General features: G+C 40.0%; 1 protein-coding gene across 6 annotated transcripts in view; it reads left to right on the plus strand.

Moving 5' to 3' along the window:
* dnah9 (dynein, axonemal, heavy chain 9) overlaps window positions 1–12452 on the plus strand; it is a 426092-nt gene that overhangs the window by 246868 nt on the left and 166772 nt on the right. For all 6 annotated transcript variants that reach the window (XM_062056457.1, XM_062056459.1, XM_062056458.1 and 3 more), the window contains 4 exons: window positions 127–207; window positions 2804–2983; window positions 3460–3690; window positions 8174–8368. In XM_062056457.1, coding sequence (XP_061912441.1) covers window positions 127–207; window positions 2804–2983; window positions 3460–3690; window positions 8174–8368 — 687 coding nt within the window. The remainder of the gene's footprint in view (window positions 1–126; window positions 208–2803; window positions 2984–3459; window positions 3691–8173; window positions 8369–12452) is intronic.

Here is a 12452-nt window from a genome sequence, read left to right on the forward strand (position 1 = left end):
CCTTTGTGGATCATTACAGTTTGTCTAAGTCTTGCTTATTCATCCGCAGCTCGGCAGTCTTGGTTATAGCTTTGACTAATCTCCCCCTCTTGACCTCCTTCTTTTCCTGTTACTTCGTCTTGACAGGTTGACGACCTCAAGGCCAAGTTAGCGGCCCAAGAAGTGGAACTCAAGCAGAAGAATGAAGATGCCGACAATCTGATCAAGGCAAGAACATTGGCTTGCAAGCAAAATATCACAGATAAATGTTGATATTTTCTTGCACTTTAGCTGGCTCAATCTGTCCTGAGGTATTCTGTGTTGACCCCAATACAAAGAGGGTCCTTGTTTTGCTCAAAGAAATGAAATCTTGGGTTGCTCCTTCCATTCACAATTGTTTTTTGTGAATGGTTTTGGAAACACTTATAAAAGACAGACTTTAGATAGTTTGAAAAGTTTTAAAATGTACTCACTGTCCTTCAATATGCTTCCTGGCACATGTCTAAAATAATTGGTTTTTGCCATTACTTAAAGTGAGTCCATATGTATGGGGATATGTGACACAGACAATATATACAGTGGGGGAAATGATGATTTGAACATCTCCTGCTGATTTTATAAGTTTACTGTCTACAAAGATATTAACAGTCCATCATTTTTATGGTAGGCTTGCTGTGAGCTACAGACAGAACTGATACAGACATAAAGCTCCCACTCCCAACCCCAAAAAACACAATATTAAAAGAGGGTAGAAAATGGATGGCTGGATGGATGGATGGATTTGAATTAATTCATATTTGACTGAAGGTGATAAGTATTTGATCCCCTTCCAACCAACAAGTATTCTGACCCCCAAAGATCAGCTAAGTGTCCATGAAGCACACAAATTAGTCAGGCACCTTTATAAAAGTACTGTGTATATATATATATATATATATATATATATATATATATATATATATATATATATATATATATATATATATATATATATATATATATATATATATATATATATTACCGTATGTATATGTATATGTACTCTATGTAAATAGTTATGTATTATATTGTTATGGCCATGTGGTAAAATGTAATGAGATTCAAAATAGGATCTTAATCAAATGTTTTGATGACACAGTCAAAAATGCATTAAAGGCCTACTGAAATGAAATGTTCTTATTTAAACGGGGATAGCAGGTCCATTCTATGTGTCATACTTGATCATTTCGCGATATTGCCATATTTTTGCTGAAAGGATTTAGTAGAGAACATCGACGATAAAGTTCGCAACTTTTGGTCGCTGATAAAGAAGCCTTGCCTGTACCGGAAGTAGCGTGACGTCACAGGTTGTGGAGCGCCTCACATCTGCACATTGTTTACAATCATGGCCAACAGCAGCGAGAGCGATTCGGACCGAGAAAGCGACGATTACCCCATTAATTTGAGCGAGGATGAAAGATTAGTGGATGAGGAAAGTGAGAGTGAAGGATTAGAGGGCAGTGGAAGCGATTCAGATAGGGAAGATGCTGTGAGAGGCGGGTGGGACCTGATATTCAGCTGTGAATGACTAAAACAGTAAATAAACACAAGACATATATATACCGGTACTCTATTAGCCACAACACAACCAGGCTTATATTTAATATGCCACAAATTAATCCGCATAACAAACACCTCCCTCCTCCCGTCCATATAACCCACCAATACAACTCAAACACCCGCACAACACACTCAATCCCACAGCCCAAAGTACCGTTCACCTCCGTAAAGTTCATACAGCACATATATTTCCCCAAAGTTACGCACGTGACATGCACATAGCGGCACGCACGTACGGGCAAGCGATCAAATGTTTGCAAGCCAAAGCTGCGTACTCACGGTAGCGCGTCTGCTATCCAACTCAAAGTCCTCCTGGTTGTGTTGCTGCAGCCAGCCGCTAATACACCGATCCCACCTACAGCTTTCTTCTTTGCTGTCTTCATTGTTCATTAAACAAATTGCAAAATATTCACCAACACAGATGTCCAGAATACTGTGGAATTTTGCGATGAAAACAGACGACTTAATAGCTGGCCACAATGCTGTCCCAATATGTCCGCACAATCCGTGACGTCACGCGCAAACGTCATCATACCGAGACGTTTTCAGCAGAATATTTTGCGGGAAATTTAAAATTGCACTTTACTAATCTAACCCGGCCATATTGGCATGTGTTGCAATGTTAAGATTTCATCATTGATGTATGAACTATCAGATTACGTGGTCGGTAGTAGTGAGTTTCAGTAGGCCTTTAAATAAGCAATATGTGTATTGTTGTGGCTATATATTGCAGTGGTGTAAGCGTTCACAGAATCATAGTGTTAACTGAGAACTGTAGGAAATAAACACGATTATATTATCATGCTACGGTCGGTCAATGTGTATAAAGTTAAAGTACCAATGATTTCACACACACACTAGGTGTGGTGAAATTTGTTCTCTCCCATCCCCTTGATAACCCCCTGGGAGGTGAGGGAAGCAGTGAGCAGCAGCGGTGCCGCGCCCGGGAATAATTTTTGGTGATTTAACCCCCAATTCCAACCCTTGATGCTGAGTGCCAAGCAGGGAGGTTATGGGTCCCATTTTTTATAGTCTTTGGTATGACTCAGCCGGGGTTTGAACTCACAACCTACCGATCTTAGGGCGGACACTCTAACCACTAGGCCACTCAGTAGTATGGCGTCAATTAGTAACTGAAACTCTACGTTAAAGACATGAAAGCAATCAATGCTATAAAATGTGTGTGCCTCTAACCCAGCAATAACATGTAATGTGTTGGTCCCAGGTGGTTGGAATAGAAACTGAGAAGGTGTCCAAGGAAAAAGCAGTGGCTGATGAGGAAGAAGAAAAAGTGGCAGCTATTGCTGTTGTGGTCAGTGGCAAGCAAAAAGACTGTGAAGAGGATCTGGCTAAGGCTGAACCGGCTCTGACTGCAGCACAGGATGCACTTAACACTCTCAATAAAGTGCGTCATATCCTTTCATTCTTTTTCTCCTTCGTCATGCTTTTTTTATATTTCCTTTTTGAGCTTTAGTGAAAAAGGTGATGTCCACATAGGCCATTAAATGTGAGATTAATTTTTTTTCAATCGAATCTTTGCTAAAAGAATGTCTTCTGTGTGTTCTGCTGGCATTTTAGTTCATCTCCTAAAATCCATATAGCTTTTTATTCCGCCTGGGGGATTTGAACACAAAAAAAAACCCACTTTAAATTTAGAAGGTTCTCTCTGTTCAAACAAGCAGAACAGACAGTTCAATCACTGCTTTCTGAAGCTCTCTAAAAATGTCCCAGTTTGAATTTTCTGCTGTCTGCTCAAAGTTAGTGCAGGTTCATCCTTTTTTTATCCCCTTCTTTGTTAAGCAGACCACTAAGTCATACAAGTATTCAATACATCCAGGTCTTTAATTTTGCACTGCATCCCTCTATTTTTACCCTCTGCAGAACAACCTAACGGAGTTGAAGTCATTCGGCTCTCCGGTGGCAGCGGTCACCAACGTCACGGCGGCCGTCATGGTATTAATGGCGCCTGGCGGCAAAGTCCCAAAGGATCGCAGCTGGAAGGCTGGAAAGGTTATGATGGCAAAAGTGGACGCGTTTCTTGATTCCCTCATACATTTCAAAAAGGAGAATATTCCAGAAGCATGTTTGAAAGCTGTCCAGCCTTACTTGCAGGTGAGTTTTATTGTTCATTGAAGTTTGGCTACCTACTTTGAACAAAGCAGAAATCTCTGTTAAAACTAACTGTTACACCATACATAATACAGTACAAGTACATCTAAAAAATGTAAATATTGTGAAATACAGGTAGTTCAATATTGAAAGTCGTGGTTTCACACTATAATCAGCTAATGCAGGGGTCTCAAACACAGATGTTATTTTGCGGCCCCCACCTTAATATGGAAGTTTAATGTTAGAGCGGCCCGCGAGTTTTAAATGAATGGCGCTTGACAGCGTTGTGTGCGGAGCTGAAGGAATCTACCAATCAAGGTGTTATTGCGCCCCGTGAGTTTTAAATGAATGGCGCGAGTTTTAAATGAATGGCGCTTGACAGCGTTGTGTGCGAAGCTGAAGGAATCTACCAATCAAGGTGTGGTATAAGGCTCTCACAATATCGAGGGCGTGCCATGATGGCACTGCCTTTAGTGACCTCTAGAAACTGTCACCGCATCATCTTTTTCTCCATACTAACAGCGTGCCGGCCCAGACACATGTTGTACAAGACATACTTGAGGAACAGCCATACATGTCACACTGAGGGTGGTCATATTTTATTTTATTTATTTTTAACACTGTTACAAATATGCGCCACACTGTGAACCCACACCAAACAAGAATGACAAACACATTTCGGGAGAACATCCGCACCTAAACACAACAGAACAAATACCCAGAATCCTTTGCAGCCCTAACTCTTCCGGGCTACAAAAACACCCCCGCTACCGCCAACCCCGCCCACCTCAATCCCACCCCATCTCCCGAATTCGGAGGTCTCAAGGCTGGCAAGTATGCATTGACGTCACTTGCGTGATGCAAGCAGAGAAACATTTTGCCGCTTTTCCACGACACCCGCATACGCTCTTCCTCCCTCCCTCCCTGCCTCCCTCGCTCGCCCGCCTGCTCGCTCCCACCCCCGTTGTAAACAGTCCGGGCGGGGAAGACGAGCGGTCCGGTAGCTTCCAAAGCACTCTGCCGAAGGACCGAGCGACAATACAAAAGTGTGGTGCACTGGACCCCAGCGCTGATACTCCGACAGAGAGTCGCTGGGCGAATCAGACGTGTAACACGTTAGTGGTGATGTTAGCCCGTTCGGGGCTAATTGTGCTACCGTAACTGTAAACTCCACGGCGAAACTGAAATATGTAGTATTTCCCCCACTGTCCAAAACATTCCAAAAGCAATGTTTGATGAAGTAATTAGAGCCTTAAAAAGGTCAATAATGCAGGACACCGTTGATTTTAATTCATTATTATTTTTGAGTAATCACAGTGAAAAGATAAATAAAATCCCATTAAATATATTTGGGATCCACAAGGTGCCCCACTCATAAAGTGATACATTTTTATTAGTTTTTTTTTACTTTCAACACTTAAGTTACGAGATCAACTTCAGATATATCTGTCGATTTTACATTTCAACTATTATTTTATTTGTTTTTATGCTCTTTTGTCAAAAAAAGGAGCCTTGAATAGGTCAATAATTCATTATAACATTGTTGTTGTTTTTTTGGAGCAATGGCAAAAAAAGAAAAATAAAGATAGACAAAAGAAAAAAACAGCCTGCATGGCAGCTTTGTGTCAACATTGCAACTCATTCCACTTTTTGTAATGTTTTTTTTAATTTTTGCAATAGCATTTCCAGAATGTGTCGCGGGCCGGTAAACAATTAGCTGCGGGCCGCAAATGGCCCCAGGGCCACACTTTGGACACCCCTGATATAAACCAACAATTACATCCAAATATAACGAAAACAAACAAAAAACACACACAAAAACACAAGAAGTGCAAAACTTCATGATGTACAAACCGAACAAAAAAAACAAAAGAAGTAATATACACCTCACGGGATGATACAAAACAAATACAAAACCAGGCAAAAAATAAGTAAAATAATAAATATAAAGCAAAATGTAAACACTTATGGCTGTCCATATGATCTTATTGTTCTGTCTTTATATATTTTTTCAATTGGAATATATTTTTACAATCTTTTATCTCATTGTAAAGAGAATTCCATAGTTTAACCCCCACCACTGATATGCACATTTGTTTTAAAGTTGTCCTTGAATACTGATGTTGGAAATGACCTTTTCTTCTATGCTCTTCATTCTCAGAAGTGATGACAAACATTTTTTGTAAATTTGCTGATAATGTTTTACTTTTAGCCTTAAACATGACACATAATGTCTGTAACTTTACTAGCTCCTGTAATTTCAATAAACCCGAATTAATAAATAATATGTTAGTGTGTTCTAAGTAATCTACTTTATGAATAATCCTTATAGCTCTTTTCTGTAGTTGATACAGAGAAAGTTGCGGTGCACAATGAATACCATTTGAAACGTCATTATACAACTAGACATGCTGAAGAGTATGCAAAATACCAGGGAGATGAGAGAGTGAACCGGGTTGCAAATTTTAAAACCAGTCTACTGAGGCAACAAGATTTCATCAAGAAAGCAAGCGAAAAGAGCGATGCAGCAGTCAAAGCTAGCTACATGGTGAGTGAGATGGTTGCTAGGGCGGGAAAGCCATTCAAAGAAGGTAAATTCATTAAAAAGTGCATGTTAGATTTTTTTTAAGAAATATTTTCTTGCGGCCCAGCCTCACCCAGTTTCTGCATCCAGTGGCCCCCAGGTAAATTGAGTTTGAGACCCCTGAGCTAATGGCTTCAAAATGGCTCCAAATGTTTCTTGAGCCTTTACATGGTCTCTCGGTTTGGGTCAGTAGACCACACAATCATTGGGAATAATGCTGACTTGAATTGATTAACGACTTAAACAAGTTGAAAAACTTATTCGGGTGTTACCATTTAGTGGTCAATTGTACGGAATATGTACTGTACTGTGTAAACTGTACTGTTTCATATAATGTATTCTCTTTCTTTGCAATCTACTAATAAAAGTTTCAATCAATCAATGAAACAGGTGTCCAGTAGACAGTCGGTGACACCCTCCACAAGTGCGCCTACATTTTTTTTTTTTTCAGTCAGCTATTGCAGTCACATTGCGGTCACTCCAAAAACGTTCGGCCACAACTGTTAACTTCACCTTTAATGTCTAACTCAATCAATCAATCAAAGTTGACTTATATAGCCCTTAATCACAAATTTCGCAAATGGCTGCACAACGATCACAAAGAACTATCTCAAGAAATTTTAACAGTAGCAGTAAAGTTATACACAACCATGTCCACAATTTTAACACAGGCAATACTACTTCAGTAAAATAATTAAACCTTTTTGTAGACATACACTACCGTTCAAAAGTTTGGGGTCACATTGAAATGTCCTTATTTTTGAAGGAAAAGCACTGTACTTTTCAATGAAGATAACTTTAAACTAGTCTTAACTTTAAAGAAATACACTCTATACATTGCTAATGTGGTAAATGACTATTCTAGCTGCAAATATCTGGTTTTTGGTGCAATATCTACATAGGTGTATAGAGGCCCATTTCCAGCAACTATCACTCCAGTGTTCTAATGGTACAATGTGTTTGCTCATTGGCTCAGAAGGCTAATTGATGATTAGAAAACCCTTGTGCAATCATGTTCACACATCTGAAAACAGTTTAGCTCGTTACAGAAGCTACACAACTGACCTTCCTTTGAGCAGATTGAGTTTCTGGAGCATCACATTTGTGGGGTCAATTAAACGCTCAAAATGGCCAGAAAAAGAGAACTTTCATCTGAAACTCGACAGTCTATTCTTGTTCTTAGAAATGAAGGCTATTCCACAAAATAGTTTGGGTGACCCCAAACTTTTGAACGGTAGTGTATAAACACAAATAAGTGAGTAAAGAAGTATTGGTTAAAATCAGAATAACAATACATCCATTTAGAAGAAGTTGATGCTAAAATCAAGTTGAATTTTAGCTAAAGCAAAGTAGCAAAACAATAAAGTAAATGGCATTTTTGCAATAAGGCAAAAACCTTGAAAAAACATCACAACTCCCAAATATTGTGTAAAATATCTATTTCCTCCAGAACTTTGCTGTATAAAGCTTGCGTATTTGTCACACAGGCTCACGCAACCCTGTGAACAAAATCCAATCTGCTTTAGCGCACAGCCTTTTGTTTCAGAAACCGTTTAATGATTTTAAAGTGCAAAAGGTTGAAGACTTAAGGTAGTTTCAAAATAGCATTGTAAATTCTATTTCCGGCGACACCTTTGGTGGTAAAGGGTTTTTAATACAATAATTTTTAAATGTTTGGCATGCCGGATTAAAAAGCTTTATGAGCTGTATATGGCTCACAGGCCATAATTTGCTCATTCCTGGGCTGGAGCTATGCATGTATCTGTGCATGTATCTGTGCTGCACTCTTTTGCTAGGAAAAGTCATCAAACTGTGTTTTTCTAACTAAATGCGGCAGTGTGGTAGTCTTTTAAGACTCACTGTATGAATTTCACTAACCTCCTATGTTTTCAACCCATGCAGGATCCAGAGTTCCAACCAGAACTGATTGCAGCAAAGTCATACGCAGCAGCAGGGCTTTGCTCCTGGGTTTTGAACATAGTTAAGTTCTACAGAGTTTATTGCGAGGTGGAGCCCAAACGTCAGGCTCTGAGTAAGGCCAACGCGGAACTGGCTGCTGCTCAGGGGAAACTCGCCACCATCAAAACCAAGATCAATGTAAGTCATGACATAAACTGTAATTGCATCAAATAGGGAATTGTGCAGTTAGTCTGTTAGGAAGACACATTTTATATGTGAACTGTCAAAATTCACTACAGACATTATTCAAAAAGAGTGTTGTGTAATGTTTTGTTTAGGTTTGGACCCCAGGATGCAGAGACAGAGGCAGTTAGTTCTTATTTGTAGGCACAAGTAAATAGGTAATGAAGCATAGTATTGACTTCCTATTGGAAGAGGGCTTTTCATCAGTATATAAAGCATGAACAGCCGTTTAGTTGCAGTGAGAGAAAGGTGCGCCAACAGTGTAATCACTTCCAAGAATATGCACATTGTGGCTTTGTAAGGCCAAATAGGCCTGACTTTTCCCTTTAAAGGGGAACTGCACTTTTTTTTTAAAAATTTGCATATCATAATCATTATGAAAGACATGACAACGGATGGATTATTTTTTAATACAATCTAAATATTAAATAAACGTAAATAAAAGTCCACTTACAGCGAAGCCAATGGGAGCTCCACTATTTCGCCCATACAATCCAATAAATAACCATTCAAAAAGCGCCAAAAATACTCAATTAACGTTTTGTGACTTGAATATTAACCAAGTATTAATGATAATGATTATAAGCGCTAACGCAGACAAACTATTTATAGCGGCGACGTGATCACTTCCTGTTTTCCCTATGTTTACATCATTGAGTGGTCTGCTGTTTCCTCGCTTCCCTGCTCCCTGTAAGTTTATTGTAGATCATAAATCATGCCTCTCACTTGCACAAAATAAGTCTGAGTAGGTATTCTGACAAGTTCGGACACTTTGACAGCCATTTAATACCCGAAACTAGTGAGGACGACACGGAAAGTCGCTTGGTCCCTCCCGCCCCCACCCCTTTTCTCTGTGAGGATTATGAGTCATTTTTCACCTAAATGGGAATATATGAACATCCCAGCAGTCGGCATTTTAATGACAGCAGACATTGTACAGTAAGTGACGTTTTATTATGTTTGTTGGCTCTCATAACGTCTGCAGTGAGTAATAATCAGTGATGAAGAAAAAATAACAGCAAACATTGTGATAGGTTTTTTTAAATGAATGCACCGAATTTGCTTAAAGTGATCAAAATACATAAATATTAAATGTTATTATAAATGTACCCGTTACTACATAACGTATATACTTACATCATGCATATAAAACCCGAATGGGAATGTTTGGATGTTTTTTTAAAGACCTACTGAAATGAAATGTTTTTATTTAAATGGGGATAGCAGATCCATTCTATGTGTCATACTTGATCATTTCGCGATATTGCTATATTTTTGCTGAAAGGATTTAGTAAAGAACATCGACGATAAAGTTCACAACTTTTGGTCGCTGATTAAAAAAAGCCTTGCCTGTACCGGAAGTAGCAGGACGTCACAGTTTGAAAGGCTCCTCACATTTCCCCATTGTTTACAACCAGCAGCGAGAGCGATTCGGACCGAACAAGCGACGATTACCCCATTAATTTGAGCGAGGATGAAAGATTCGTGGATGAGGAACGTGAGAGTGAAGGACGTATCTTTTTTCGCTCTGACCGTAACTTAGGTAAAAGGGCTCATTGGATTCCACACTTTCTCCTTTTTCTATTGTGGATCACGGATTTGTATTTTAAACCACCTCGGATACTATATCCTCTTGAAAATGAGAGTCGAGAACGCGAAATGGACATTCACAGTGACTTTTATCTCCACGACAATACATCGGTGAAGCACTTTAGCTACGGAGCTAACGTGATAGCATCGTGCTTAAATGCAGATAGAAACAAAATAAATAAGCCCCTGACTGGAAGGATAGACAGAAGATCAACAATACTACTATCAGGAGACACCGAACCAAACACTGGACCTGTAACTACACGGTTAATGCTGTGCCGCCTGTCGATGCCTAGCAATGCTGTTGCTAACGACGCCATTGAAGCTAACTTAGCTACGGGACCTCGTCAGAGCTATGATAAAAACATTAGCGCTCCACCTACGCCAGCCCTCATCTGCTCATCAAAACCCGTGCTCCCCTGCGTTGCAGCGATCGACGGCGCGACGAAGGACTTCACCCGATCATCGATGCGGTCGGCGGCTAGCGTCGGATAGCGCGTCTGCTATCCAACTAAAGTCCTCCTGGTTGTGTTGCTGCAGCCAGCCGCTAATACACTGATCCCACCTACAGCTTTCTTCTTTGCAGTCTCCTTTGTTCATTAAACAAATTGCAAAAGATTCACCAACACAAATGTCCAGAATACTGTGGAATTTTGCGATGAAAACAGAGCTGTTTGTTTTGTGATACAATGTGTCCGAATACTTCCATTTCAACCATTGACGTCACGCGCATACGTCATCATACATAGACGTTTTCAACCGGAAGTTTCGCGGGAAATTTAAAATTGCACTTTATAAGTTAACTCGGCCGTATTGGCATGTGTTGCAATGTTAAGATTTCATTATTGATATATAAACTATCAGACTGCGTGGTCGGTAGTAGTGGGTTTCAGTAGGCCTTTAAAGGCTTTGTAGGCAGAATTTAACAGCTCCCATAGGCTCCATTGTAAGCAGACATTTGATTGCATTTATTTAATATTTAGAATGCAAAAAAATAAAAACATCTAATAAATCATATTAATTGTGAACGATTCCCCAAAAAGTGTGATTCCCCTTTAAAGGTGTTGTTTGCAACCTGCTGACAGTTGCATTTTTCAAAGTGAAAAATATAACAAGAACACCATTGGCTAGCTTGTGTAACCATTAGTGGTTTAACAGAACACATATGTGTTCAAATGGTCTACATGTTTCACAATTATTAAGTTTGTGTAGTGACATTTTTACCAGCCTGAATAAAACAATCTGTGTTTACGACTATCTCTCACCCGGTCTCGTCAACATGTACGCGCAGGTAGTGTGTGCACACATACAAAAGCTGTCCAAGAGAAGCAACGAACAATTTGCAGTCATGTTGTTGTTATGATAGGATATACATTCAATGACAGCTAATGGGGCGGTATGGCGTAGTGGGTAGAGCAACCGTGCCAGAAACCTGAGGGTTGCAGGTTTGCTCCCCGCCTCTTACCATCCAAAATCGCTTCCGTTGTGTCCTTGGGCAGGACACTTCACCCTTGCCCCCGGTGCCGCTCACACCGGTGAATGAATGATGAATGATAGGTGGTGGTCGGAGGGGCCGTAGGCGCAAATTGGCGGCCACGCTTCCGTCAGTCTACCCCAGGGCAGCTGTGGCTACGAAAGTAGCTTACCACCACCAGGTGTGAATGAATGATGGGTTCTCACTTCTCTGTGAAGCGCTTTGAGTGTCTAGAAAAGCGCTATATAAATCTAATCCATTAATCCATTAATGCTAACTATCCAAATCACTATTATTAACTTACAACACTTAAAGCTAATGCTTGTGCATGTGTTGCGTACGTATGTAATTATGTCATTACATCCTATAAGCCTAAGAGGGCGGGGTATATGTGCAAAGTACATTGGAAAGTCAGCGCCGTTTAGACATCTGTGTAAATGTTGCAAACAGGCCCTTTAAGTGATTATGGATGGTATCAGGGTTTTTGATTCCGATATGGGCTACAAGGGATTTTTTTTAGATAACGTGTACTGTTTTCTAATGGCCATTTGCAGCAGAATTAAAACTTTCACTTCAGCTGTATTGCCTATCCACGTCCTTGCGTCCTTGTTCAGATGTGCACGTGTCATAATGATCTCTCATCATCTCTTAGTTGCTAACAAAACTCACAGCTAACAAAACATATATAAAGGGGTTCAATGAACAACACTGTGACAACACTACAAATGGTGGCCAGTAAAGTCAGGCTCTCAAAGTAAAAGCATGCCTGGAAAATAACAGTTTAACCACAGTCACGTGTAAAAATGCCAGCATGGAAAATGTAATAGACTGTGTTGACTGTGTGTAGTGAACGGTGCTCTGTTGTTCCTCATTTTATAAACTAGTCCTTTAAAGTGGGAACATAGCCACAAAGGTGGCGCAGGTTCATTTTGTTCCTCATGCGTGTGATTTGTTGATGTTAACTATTTGATGCCA

The sequence above is a fragment of the Entelurus aequoreus genome, linkage group LG08 (genome assembly GCF_033978785.1).
Source record: "Entelurus aequoreus isolate RoL-2023_Sb linkage group LG08, RoL_Eaeq_v1.1, whole genome shotgun sequence".
In the NCBI taxonomy this organism is placed as follows: domain Eukaryota; kingdom Metazoa; phylum Chordata; class Actinopteri; order Syngnathiformes; family Syngnathidae; genus Entelurus; species Entelurus aequoreus.